The 12,738-nt window shown below is 46.3% G+C and overlaps 1 protein-coding gene across 7 annotated transcripts in view; it reads left to right on the top strand.

Moving 5' to 3' along the window:
• Positions 1-5,592: 5,592 nt before the first annotated feature.
• MITF (melanocyte inducing transcription factor) overlaps positions 5,593-12,738 on the top strand; it is a 112,658-nt gene continuing 105,512 nt past the window's right edge. Inside the window, exon 1 of one of the 7 annotated variants that reach the window (XM_041118708.1) lies at positions 5,593-5,801. In XM_041118708.1, coding sequence (XP_040974642.1) covers positions 5,698-5,801 — 104 coding nt within the window. In that variant the 5' untranslated portion in view covers positions 5,593-5,697. The remainder of the gene's footprint in view (positions 5,802-12,738) is intronic. The other 6 variants (XM_041118706.1, XM_041118704.1, XM_041118707.1 and 3 more) reach the window with 6 other exon arrangements.

Consider the following 12,738-nt stretch of genomic DNA (forward strand, 5'->3'; position numbering starts at 1 on the left):
TCCATTACCTATCCAAATATGGCAGAGATGAAGAAAGGGAGGACTAGGAATTAGTGGATGATTCATTAGAGTAACACAATTCATTCAGGAGCCCCAGCTGCAGAATTAATCACTTTTAATTCTGCTGATAAAACCACCCTGGGACTGACAGGGTTTCAGACTTTGTTCCAAACTGATGACACAGTCTTAGAAACTATACTTTAAAATATGAATTCTGCTTATTTCTCCTGGGGTATTCATGTAACAAGGGGGCCCATTTTCAGTCTGAGAACGCGAAACTTTTTCTAAGAGCAGATGCAAACCCTGCAGTGAAATTATTAGACCTGGCAACAGCATCTTGTGTGGGGCAGGCTGCGGAGAGCGAGGCAGTCCTGCCGAGACCTGGGGTAGCTGGCCTGTTGTTCTCCCTCATAAAATGATTTTTGGATTCCCTCTCAAAACATCTGGTTGCGTCTGGCTGTCTAGCAAAGCCCTATGTGTGAACTGACCAAGCTTGGAAGAATTATCTCACTGTATGTGGCTGCTGGTTTTCATGTATGTCAGAGATATGCCATGTGCTGTTCTTGTGACAATCAGGCTAAATGGCGATACTTTGAAAAAACATACCTGGTTTATGCACAGCAAAACAGCAGTTAAATTTCCAAGGGTTTCATCCCTCTCGGACATTTTCCATCTTAAACGGGAGCAGAGCCGTTACACTTCTGAGCTGCTCTGTGTAGGGAGCTTATGCCGAGAGGAGCTTTTTTCGGTTTATTTTCCTGAGTGGGGAGAAGGAACCCCCTTGATTTGAAAGTAGAAAGGATGAAAACTGCACCTTATGGGAGACAAAGCTCAAAGGGCACTCAGAGTAGGCAGAAACTGTGATTAAATCCTGAGTAAATGTGTGAGGGTATCACTGGGAGGTGGAGGGAGCTGAGGTCTGTAATAAGGGGAATGCACCTGGGGAGGGAAGGAGAATGGGTGACAGATTGGGGGTCTGCAAAGAAACGGTGCAGCTGGATAAAAAGAAACTGGGATAAGAAATGAGGCAGAATGACAAAGAGTGTGGGCAGAGAAGGGGTCTCCGTTACATCTGACCTGGGAGAGTGAAACAATTTTGATGAGATATTGGGGATGGGAGATTTTAACTGGCGATGTAAGCAGCTGGTGGAGCAAAGAAACAAGACAGGGATGTTCCTGTGAGACTCTACATAATCTGTATATGGGTACTGGAAGCTCTGACTTAAATGCCACCTTTCTTTCTGTATTCAGTGCTGAAAGCTTGTAAACAGGTCTTCTGCCTTGTAGGGAGATAAAGAGCGATAACAACTTCTTGTCTTTTAGTTTGCAGGGGTAAATTGCATGCTCTTCCTGAATTTCACAGTGTATGATATAGAGTATGAATGCAAAGGTCTGGGAACTTTCTTCAAAATTAAGTCACATGTCTGTTTATTTTTTTGAATAGCAGTGTTGACTGCTTCCTTTCCTCTTCAAATGAATGCACAAATAGTCGGTGTGTGGGAATTCTTCGAAACTGGGAACTCTGCTGAGTTGGGTGTCAATTTTTTGCCTACTTACAGAGATATCAATCTATGTTGCTGCTCCCTGCTGTCAACTAGGGATCCCCGGACTGTTGTTTGAGTAACGTTACCGATGGGAGAACCATTTTAAATGGTACTTGTATGTCAGAAGAATAAAAATACAAATTATGAGAATTTTAAGTGAAGGTACCACAAAGGAGGGACTTGCAAAGAGTAATCATGGAGGGGGTGGGGAATAGCAGCTCTGCTCAACGTGCTTGCTGCATGTTAAATTGTGCACCCCACAGTATCTTGAAAATCATTGCTGAAATCACAGGAAATGTTGGTTCAGAATGAGGAAGAGCTGTGTCTCCTGATAAACCCTTCTCCTCGGGAGCTGCACGGCCAAAGTGTTTCAGTCTCCTGAACCTCCGTGCTTCTTTCTCAGGCTTGATGAGAACTCAGTCTGAAAAGGAGAATTTGTCTAATAAGCTGAACACATATTTTGACAGCTTTAGCAATATCAGACCCATCGGTTGAAAAAATAACTGAACAATGCTGACCAGAGAGAAGACGTCTGCATGGCACTGGGGAGATAAGCAGAGCTGGGGAGCCCAGGCACAATCGCTCATGGCTTTTGGAGGGGGTTATGTTAGTTTGGGTAAAGAACAAGACAGAAGTGTCATATAAGCACTGAGACTGCCTATATTTCTAGATGTTAATTTGTAACTCTAGGAAGGAGTTAACAAGGCATGAAAATTTCATTCCATTTGAAAAAAGGGAGAATGATAAAAAACCAAATGTGAGCAAATGGCACGTTATCTTCAAGGGAACAAACTAACATGTAGTTGTCAATATAGATGCAGTTGGTTGCTTGTTTTATTCTGGCTATGGTTTGCATGAAATCATTCTTGGAAGCAAGGCCAGTTTCAGGCAATAGAAAACCAAGCTGTGCATTCCCAGTGATCCCTAAATCTGATTATGGGACTATACCCCTGATGAAACCTGACTTTACCTCCTGGAGAGTGTTTGAGATTTGCTCATAGGTCATTGCCATCGGTGGAGTGACAATGCTACAGAAATCCTACCTGGTAAGAGTCTCAGTAGGGTTAGGCCCATAATGCAAACACTAGATTAAAGTTCTGCCACTGATTTGATGTTTGACAAATAACCTTTCTGTGTTTTGTTCTTCACTTTGCTAAATGGGATAATCGTTCTTGCTCATGTCCCTAAAGCAGTTTGACATCCATGACTGGAAAACACTCAACAGAGCGACACAGAAATCTAGCTGTATAGAATAACTGTACAGAAATCTAAACCCTGTGTCAACACAATAGTCACTTCATCTTTAATTTTACCTAATGTGTATTTTGGGTTTAATTTAATTTTCTTTATGTCAGTCTAACTGCAATATTGGCATAATAGGATTTATCTTTAAGCATCATGTTTGTTTTGGGGCATGCTCACGTATTAGTATCCTGCTTAGGCACAGTGGAAATATTGTTCCTTCACCCTGAAAGATAAACTCTAGAAAAATATGAACACAAATGACATCTATCATGAATAGAAGAAAGCTTTGCATGACTCAGCACAGCAGTGTGAAGGTCCCAATTAGCCCAGGTGCGATGAGAAATTGCCCCCATCCAAACACCAAATACAAACTTTGCATTGCGCAGAGCGGGGATGAAAGACAGAAATAAAAGCTTCATGGTCTGATGAAAACAAAACCAGCTTCCTCTCTCCCTGCGAGCTGTACACGCCAGCCCTACTGAAGCTGCGGTATCTCAAGTGAAGCAGCGTTCCCTAGGACATATATTTGCATACTAGATCTTAGCTCTTTAGAACGAGTGCTATAATTAAAACAGAGCTGAAAGCTCATAAGCCGTCCATTTCGAACAGCAGAAGAGAGTATCTCATTTTTACACCTGGAAAAATAGAAGGAAAGTCAGTACAAAGAGACGAGTCCTGCTACTTACTCCCTTGCATCAAATCATGTTGCATTTGTTCACTCGTGAAAACACAGTTCATCAGAAACACCCCCTAACCCACAGAAGCTCAGGCTGTAAATGCAGCTTAGCAGTGGGTTTTTTCTAAGTTGTTTTTAATTGTTTGTTTGTTGGTTGCTTTTTTTTTTTGCCCAAAGCACTGTTAGCAAGCCTACTCCTCTGTCGAGCTATCCCAGCCATCTGCCAATGTGGGCTCAAAAGAACATTCTTCAGGGCCTTATCCAATTTGTTGTATCTGATTCATTAAAGTAATTACTCTTGCTCTTAAGTCATTGCTTGGAGTTTGGCAGCTGCATAATAATCTGAGACCTAAATTTCTAAGCCTGGCTAAAATTCTTGGTTTTATTTCATGAAATCTCACATTGCCTGAAATGAGCGGGGGTCCCGGCTGTCCAGGCACGAGCAGTCCCCGGTGCGGCACCGAGCAGCTTTGGCAGTTGTGACCGAGGAAAAGGACGTGTGGAAAAACCTCTTCGCCGGCTCACCCAGTCTGCTGGAGTTAGTGGTGCTGCGCTGATAAAGCAGGAGTGGTGTGATTTTAGCTGCGAGTGATATGATGGCACCAGAATTATTCGGCATCAGTTGTCAACAGCATCCTTAAATGTCCTGGGCCTTGGAGTTGTGCTGTGACTTCATTTAGTGAGGTCAAAGCTCTGGGAAAATGCCATGACTGAAATATCCTATGGCATTTCTGAACTGGAAGGTCCCTGTCACCCTAATGTCACAGCAGGTAAGGAGACAGGACAGAGCTGAGGACGGTTTCTCACCCTCTGGATTGTAAAGGGGAACGTCCTGACGGTCAGTGCTGATACACAGCCCCTCGTGAGCATGGGAACACGGCCCCGCTCCCAAAACCCACCTCCCTGCAGCACCGCGGCCTCCCACCGAAACCCCAATCTGGAGAAAACAAGGCCGCGCAGGACCATTTAACAAGTCCAGAATGGGACCCTCCACCCCCAGGGTCTTTGAACCCGAGGAGGGACCAACCCCTCACTCACAGGGGCTGAGCAGGCACGGGTCGTCTCCGATCCTGACATCACCCCAATTCCGCCGTGCCCCCCTGCTGCTGCCGTCCCCGGGACCTGGCGCGGGTCCGACGGAGCGCGGCAGAGACTTAACTCCGCGTTCAAAGATTATCTGCTCTTTGTTTCCTAATCCTGCAGGAGCCAATCTGGAAGACGAGGTGGCATTAAAAATTTTCTGCTGCAAATAATTGAAACCCAGCTGGCTCTCAGACGTTTAGTTTTATCGCACCTTTCTTCGCAACGTTTATGAGCTTTCGCCTGTTTCTAAAGGCACGTGAAGTTTGGAGGAAGCCTCTTCGAGCTGCAAATTCTCGTGCCGAGAACTTATTCTGTGAAGTGCAAACAGTCCTGGGAGGCGAATGCCCGTCGCTTTCGTACCCAGCAAAATAAATTACCGTAAATGTCGCACCTTCTATCACCTCTAGACCTTCTCTGCTGCCTGCGTTCGCACCCACCGCATCCTCCCCTGCCGGACAGACCCCCCCTCCACCTCTAACCGACCCCCCGACGAGGCCAGTGCCAGCTCTGAAGCTCCCCGGCAATGTTGTTGCGCTGCCGGACACCCCCCCCCCGCCGCCCACCGGGACGTCTGACGAGACCCTTTGCCAGACGTTTCCGCGGGTGTGACGAAAACCCCTTTTGCGTTCCTCCCCCCCCCCCCCCTTTTTTTTTTTTTTCTCCCTGCCGCTGCCGCCGTGGTGATTTCCCCCGGCAAGCCGCAGCTCTCCGCGGCCGGACGGAGCGGATCCCGCCCTCCGCTAGCGGAGGGCAGGCGTGACGTCACGCGCGGCACGGCCGCCGGCGGCTCGTCGTCAGAGCCGTGTGACGTCATCCCCCGGGGAGGCGGGGCGGCAGGTGGCGGGCACGGCTCGGTTGGGATCGCCGCCCCCGCCTGACAGCGGCGGGCCCGGCCCTGCCCGGCGCGGCGCGGCGCGGAGCGGCGGGAGTTGTAGTGCGCGGCGGGCGGAGGCGGCCGGGCCGGCCCCGGGGCGGACTACAAGTCCCAAGGCGGGGCGGGCGGCGGCGCTGTCCGTGTCCGTGGTCGGTCTGTCTGTCCGTCCGTGTGTGTGTGTGTGCGCGGGAGCGGCGCGGCGCGGCTCGGCTCGGCTCGGCTCGGCTCGGCTCGGCGGTAACCTCCCGTCTCTCCCTCACGCAGCGGCGGCGACGATGCAGGCGGAGTCGGGGATCGTGCCGGACTTCGAGGTGGGCGAGGAGTTCCACGAGGAGCCCAAGACCTACTACGAGCTGAAGAGCCAGCCCCTCAAGAGCAGGTGGGACAGGCGCAGGACTGTGCCCCCCCCCCCCCCCCTCACTCCCCCCCTCACTCACTGCGGGGCCGGCGCGGCGGGTCCCCACGCTGAGTCAGGCCGTTTCGAAACGCTAAAATACCCCCCCCCCCGCCGCCCACGCGCCCCCCGCGCTTCCACTCCCCCCCCCCACACACACCCCGCAACCAACCCCCGCGCTGAGGGGAGGCATCCTGCGCAACGGGGCGGCCATTTAGCGCTTCCTGCCATAATAGCGGCGTTGTTGGGCGGGAGGGCGGGCCGGGCCGGCGTTATGTAAAGGGCATTGTTGGCCGTGCGGGGCCTCGCTGTCACGCCGGGGGAGCCCCCGCCGCCCGTGGGCTCCTCCCTGTGTGTGTGTGTAAGGCATCGGGGGCACCTCTCCCCCCCCCCCGGTGAGCTCCGCCGCTGCTCACGCCCGTGCCGTTCCCCCCCTCCACCGGGCAGGTGCGGCCGGGTGGGGTCAGCGCAAAGCTGCAGAGTTGTTGCAAGGTCTTGCGGCGTTGTAAGGTTGTTTTGAGGGTTTTTGTTTTGTTTTTTTTTTTTTTTTTTCCTGACTTTGGGAGCCGGTTTGTTACTTGCAGTTGCTTGGGGACTGGAAACTTTTGCCTAGGTACGTCACTTTCTTCCTAAAGTATTCCCCCCCCCGCCCCGAAATAGATGCTTTATTCTTATCTGGAGCGGCTGCGTTGCATAGATATGGCCCTTGAAGGGAAATCAGGCAGTGCGTGTTTCTCTCGCTCGCGGGGTGTTAGGTATGCGCTTTCCGTCCTAGGGCTGGAAAAAGAAAGCAAACGCTCTCCCGCGCCTTGAGCATCTACCTTGTCAGCAACGGCGTGTTTCTCCCTCCTCTGCTTTTTCATTCAAAGTACTCTGGCGGTAACAAGCCCTCCATTTCATCACAACGCTCTCCTTAGCAGTACTCGGTTGAATATAAGGTCGTTGCCACAAATGTATCTTGTTTGTAATCAATTCTGTTGTTAGCCTGTCTTTATAGTCATGGGTTTTAGTTTTGAACAATGCTCTTCGTACATCTGTGCATGCATTTGAAAAATCAATGAGAAGGTAAATATTTTTAAAAAAACTGTGCTAGAATGAGCTTAGCTTGTACTGCCTGTCAGGCAGACTTCAAAGTAAACAAATGAATTTTTGATCATGCTCTGAATGTTTAAGAAACATTGAAGATCTTGTAGCAAAAGGTGTTCAAAAATTCTGTCACTGTTGTGAGGACTGGCAAATCGGGGGGGCCACCTCCTGCAGCCTGTCTTCACGGCAGCCCTATCTTGCATTGAACCTTTGGGATTGCCGAGAAATGGTGTGCGTAGTGGTGGTGATGTGCAGCCGTTCACAGCCTGACAGGCCAGCCAACCTAACCAAAGGTGCCAGAACTCCTCTGCCCTCCAAGGTTGTGCAGGGAAGTTGCCGTTAATCAGGTAATTAGCTGGGAGCCAGTGCTAATGGGCGGAGAGAGGACAGCACAGAGAAGATGGGTTCACCGGTCATGGTGGGTTCCAGCTGTGATGGAGGCAGCTGGGAGACCCACAGGGCTTCGGGTTCAGTGCCTGCATCAGCAGGGGAGTGCAGCAGCCGCGGGGTAGATCGTGACAACTGCACCGTTGTCAAATAGCCCCGTTTGCACCAGCCACGGGTTCTGACTGGTGTGCAGGAGTCGTCCACTTTGCAGTCAGCAGTTTGTCTGTGCCTTCAGAGGGTGTGGGCATAGAGTATAGATAGTAGGTCTGCACTGGAGCTTAGATAGCAGTTCTGTGTTTGACCTTGCACAGATGTTCCAACTGCTTTTAATTCCTGTGACTTGATGCTTTGGGACCCAAACGCATCCCTGCGTTGTTCACTTCTTTCAGGGGGAAGTGAATAAAGATGCTCTGTAATGAAGCACTGGAGTATTTGGCCATCTTTTAAATGTTGTCACTTCAGACTTCCCTAGACTGAATTGCCCCAGTACGTTCTTACCCGATACTCCTGCAGAGCCAGCACTGCCCACCCTTTGGGTTTAAAAGTGGGCCTCCGTGTCAGTCATCCTGACATCCTGGTGGTGCCTCAGGCCAGCAGCTGTTCCGATGTTTCCAGGAGGGCTTGTTGGGTAGGAAAAGTGACCAACTTGCCCTAGTCTGCCTCGTGTCCCTCCACACGTACCCATGTGTACAAGAAGAGGGAGCCCTGAGGGTGGAGTAACAACCCCTGGTTTTTCTGGCAGATAGCAAACTGACATGTTAACCTTAGCGTGGAGCTTGCCCAGCTCACGTACAGCTCTTACCTCCAGGTAGAGTCTCAGTTGCCTTCCTGGTCTTGTGGGAGATGAAGAAGCAAAGGAGCTGGGGGCCCCTGCCAGGTCCATATAAATCTGTCCCTGGAGCCAGACTGATAAAACTTGATGATAACAGGAGTCAGAAGTGGCTCACAAACCTGTTTGCTTTATGATGTGCAGATCATAATCTAAGAGGACTTCTGTGGTCCTTCAGCTTTGCTCAGGCCTGAAACCAGTCTGACTGATGATTATCAAGGGTATCCAACATCACCCTGCTGCTTTCTCTTGCGGATGTAAATCAGGAGTAATTGCACAGCAGCCAGTGGAATAGCACCAGGTCAGCGTGGTGTAGCAATGGGACTGCGGCCATGGGAATTGCTTTCTTACTGTCTTCACTGCAGCCTTGCTCTGGAAGGGTGCCTGGGGAGCAGGCAAACCAGAAGCAATAGCTGATGTTAGGAGATGAGTCTAAGTAGCAGTCTACTCTTCCCTGGTGAGAACTGCTGATTTCCTAGCAACATTCAGGGCTTTCCCTGATCTTTTTTAACCATTAAGAGGTGAGACGCATCCTTGGCTTGCTCATAGCAGCTGAAATTGTGAGTACATAGAAAAAGCCATCCAGCTTAGAAATATGTAGGAATGCCAGTGCTCTGAACCAAGAAGAAACTTTTTTTGTTGCCCAGTTTAACTCAGCCCTGCCGATATTGCTGTCCTTCACTCTCCTATTAGCTTCTTCCCAGATTGCTTGTTTTCCAATACATGACATCCAGTTAAAGATTTCTCCTCTTCAGTGTACCCTTGCAGTTACTCCATCCGTATTTCATAATTCAAGTCTGCAATCCAGAGCCGCAAGGGGTCCGATAATAAAAGCTTTTTGCAGTAAATACTGTACTAACTTAGGCCAAGCCACAATTGAATGCTAGAGGCCAAGGAAAAATGTAAGCCCGGCAAAAAGTTTTAATCACAAGGGATGGAGAGAATACATGGGGCTGAGATGCATCAGTTCCAACCATATTTCCTAAACCCCTCAGACTCATGAGAAGTTAGCTTCTCGTGCTAAGTGCTAGCTACATTTAAGGGTTCTCTGGAATTTACTGTGGTTGAATGTCTTTGAAAACTGAGAAGATGTCTCAGTCGCTTTGGTTTCTCCAGTCACTTTTCACTGTGGGAGGAAACTGGATTGTATGACTAGCCACTAAGACAATGAGATTTATTTTTTTTTCCTCACATTCATACTTTCTTCCTCTCCTGCCGTATTCCCGAAGGATAACAATTTATAAGTACGTACGCTTAAATATGTATGTGTTTATGTAATGAACAAGTAAATAAGATTTCTTTTCCAGTACAAGCAGTGCACAATGAAATCAATGTAGTTTTCTTTTCAGGCTATCAGTTGAAGAACATAATCGGTTATTACCAAAAGCAAACACAGCTTCTGATGTGTCCACACGCAGTCATCAGGGCACTGTAGGCTTAAGTTACATCTATCATACTGCTAATGTAGATTCTTTAGATCATTTGACTTATTAAAGCAATGTTTTGGATATCAAAGTAGTATCTGGAAGTAAAGACTTTACAGTCTGCCTTTGCACAGGGTGGTCTGAACCAACCCAGATGTGCCAAATGCAGCAAAAAAAAAAGGAAAAAAAAAAATCTACATTCAGTTGCTTTTCTCTGTTTTTTGGTTTTTTGTAATGTGTGTCCATTTGGATGGTACACGCGACCTAGCAAATGCCAGCAAATGATTGTCAGTTATTGTAACTTACTGCCTTGCTCTTAATAAAACCATGTACCTGCAGGTAAATTGCTGCTATTTGTGCTATTTTCTGTTGCCCTTTCCCAGCTTATTTAGTTTCAGACTGGTTAAAAAGCACCAGAATGATGCAGTTACTGAAGTATTTTTAGTGGAAAACATTATTAGGAAATGCTTTTAAGTTGCATGATTGGTTTTTAGGACGCTTATTCTTGCTTTATGAGCAATAGCATTGACATGTAGAGTTTGTCCTTATTAAAGCAGTGATGTTTTTATAAAATTCTTATAATTCCTGGTGTCCGAATGCTTTTTTTTTTTTTTTTTTTTTTTTTTAAATGTAAACCTTCAATACTTTACTTATATCAGCTAGTACCTCATTTCTACCCAGTCAGAATCTTCTGTGAAGCACTCCTGGTTTTTTTGTTTGTTGTTGTTGTTTTGGTTTTGGCTTTTTTTCCCCCCTCTTCTGGTGTGGTGCTAAACATTGAAGTCTTGATTTAGTTAAAACTTCCCTTTTAATAGACAGTGTTTGTTGAGGAAATATTAATTACATCAGAGGCACACATTTTTGAAATGTGTACTTACTCTGGAGCCAAAGAGGACTTTTCTAAAGTGCCTTAGTCTGCAGATGATCAAATTTAATTTTGTAAATGAACTTTGCAGCGTGATTAAATTTGAACTTGATTACATTAGGCTTCTCAACATTGAGTTTGTGCCTTATTGGAGGTAGTCTTTTCATATTACTGCTATTTATGGATCTTATTCAAGTGTTTTGTATTCTGGTTGGGTTCTGCAGTGCAGTTTGTTCAAGCTACTGCTTATATCTGTTCCAGTTGTGCAAGAAGTGGAAAATATCCTTTATTTAGAACAGGTCACATGTGCTTGCATCCAGGAACCGCGTCTCAGTGTGTTTAAAAAAAAAAAAAAAAAAAAAAAACACACACACACACAAAAAAAACGTATCTTGGAGGAACAGATTTTAAAAGTTCCTGAAATATTTTTCCGTCTGTTACAGAGGAACATTACATATTTTAAACTAAAAGGTAATAATAGCTGACTTTAAAGCGATACGTAGGCTAGCACTGACTGAAGTCAATGGTAGAAGTCTTAACCAACGTCAGTGGGAGTAGAGCTAAGCCAAAAGTACGTCTCTTTGAAATCTCTCCGGTAACATTTTTGTGAGTGAGTCAATAATCCCATGTTTATTCTGCACCTCAAATTCGCTTCACTGGGAAGGAAACCCTTGCCACAACTTTTTGTGCTTTCTTATTTTTGAAAACAGTCTTAAAAGGAAAGGCTGCAATTGCAGTGTCTGTTGTATAAACATGTGGAGACAATAAGCAGTATTTCTTTATATTTCTTTATACTGGGAGCTGGTGCTGCTCCCTGTCTGTAGCAGAGCATTTTCAGTGGCGAGAGATCCTTGCTGACCTTTTCTCTTCGGCGAAACTCTCTCTCTGTTATTTGCAGTAGGCCTTTGCTATTTAGCAAGGAAACAGAAATAGCCCATGAAATTCAGTTCAGCATTTGCTTTGATAGGAACTATTGAACGACACCTTTTTGCTTCCCTAGGCTGCTTTCCTCGGGAGGATTTTGTTTAGCTGCCAAACTGATCAGAGAGTGCACAGATATTTTGAGGCTGAGCTGACTGCACTGACTGTGCACGTTTTAGTATACACATGTATATTCTTTTTATTTATTGGACTGCTGGCTGTATTAGTTGTGTAAGTACATATGCACTCTGCATGAAATACATCCATACCTTTCTGGCGAGGAGGAGGCTTCCCTAGCTGGCTACTATTGATTTACAGAATCCAGGTGATAATTTGAATCAATATATTCTTCTGTCTTTTGAATGGCTGAAAATAAACTGATGCAGCCCTGCTGATGGACAGCTGGGGTGCCCTGGTACTGCTCGTGTCCCTGCGTGTAGTGGAGGTAATTTCACAGGCCTCTGGACCAAAATTTTTGGGGCTGCTGTGAACCTACCAGTTGTCATTAACAAGTCACTGCGGAGCTTATTCTGCACTGTGTATGTTTTTATTTGGCACTTACGGTGATGTATCAGAGGTCCTTTCCAGCACGGTGGTAGGCAGCGTGACTAATTCCTGCTGTATGGTTTGGTCAGGATCTAGAAGAAAACTGGGGAATGAGAGCAGAAGAGACTTGCAGATGTGTTATTTTATAAACAAATTCAGCCTCTCACCATGTTCTATGATTAAAAGTTCAATGGGAAGAAATCTGTACAGCTGCTTAGAAACAAGGGTACAGGAGAAACCTGTTCTGACACTTACTATGCTGTCCTCCTATTTCTAGGTTTGCTTTCTAAAGCAACACACTTTAAGACTTTGAAAATGAGATGGAAGGAGTAATTTTCTGTTTACTTTTCTGCTAAAAATTGAAGTTGTGTGTTGGCTGTTAACTGTCTTCCGAGAATGATCTGCTGTTTCAGTGTTGGGAACAAAATGAGAGTCCAACTTCCATTAAGCTGGTCAGGCTCTTGGCCATTATTGTCTGTCTTGTTCTATTTTTGATTCAAAAAGTTTTTGAAATACATTGGTTGTAACGTTTTTGTTTGGTAAAATTCACTGTCTTTTAATATCTTTTTTTGCTGGAACAAAGACAACATGATTAAGCAGCATGGCATGGCAGATTTTGCTGGGCAGTTAACTGTTGCATGACTGTACTAGAACTGTGATTATTTTATTTATTTATTTTTCAGTAATCCTAGCAGCTAAACAGTAACAGGACAACTATTGGCTTGCATGTAGCTTTATGCTTCATTTCATGCTGGGGAAAAACAGCACAGGAAAAGGAATATTGTTGCATATTCATAATATAACAATGCTACGGATTTATCTGCAACAGCTGTAGAAAACCTGATGCTGCTTTGCGTATCAAGA

Source organism: Aquila chrysaetos, chromosome 20 (assembly GCF_900496995.4).
Source record: "Aquila chrysaetos chrysaetos chromosome 20, bAquChr1.4, whole genome shotgun sequence".
NCBI lineage: Eukaryota > Metazoa > Chordata > Aves > Accipitriformes > Accipitridae > Aquila > Aquila chrysaetos.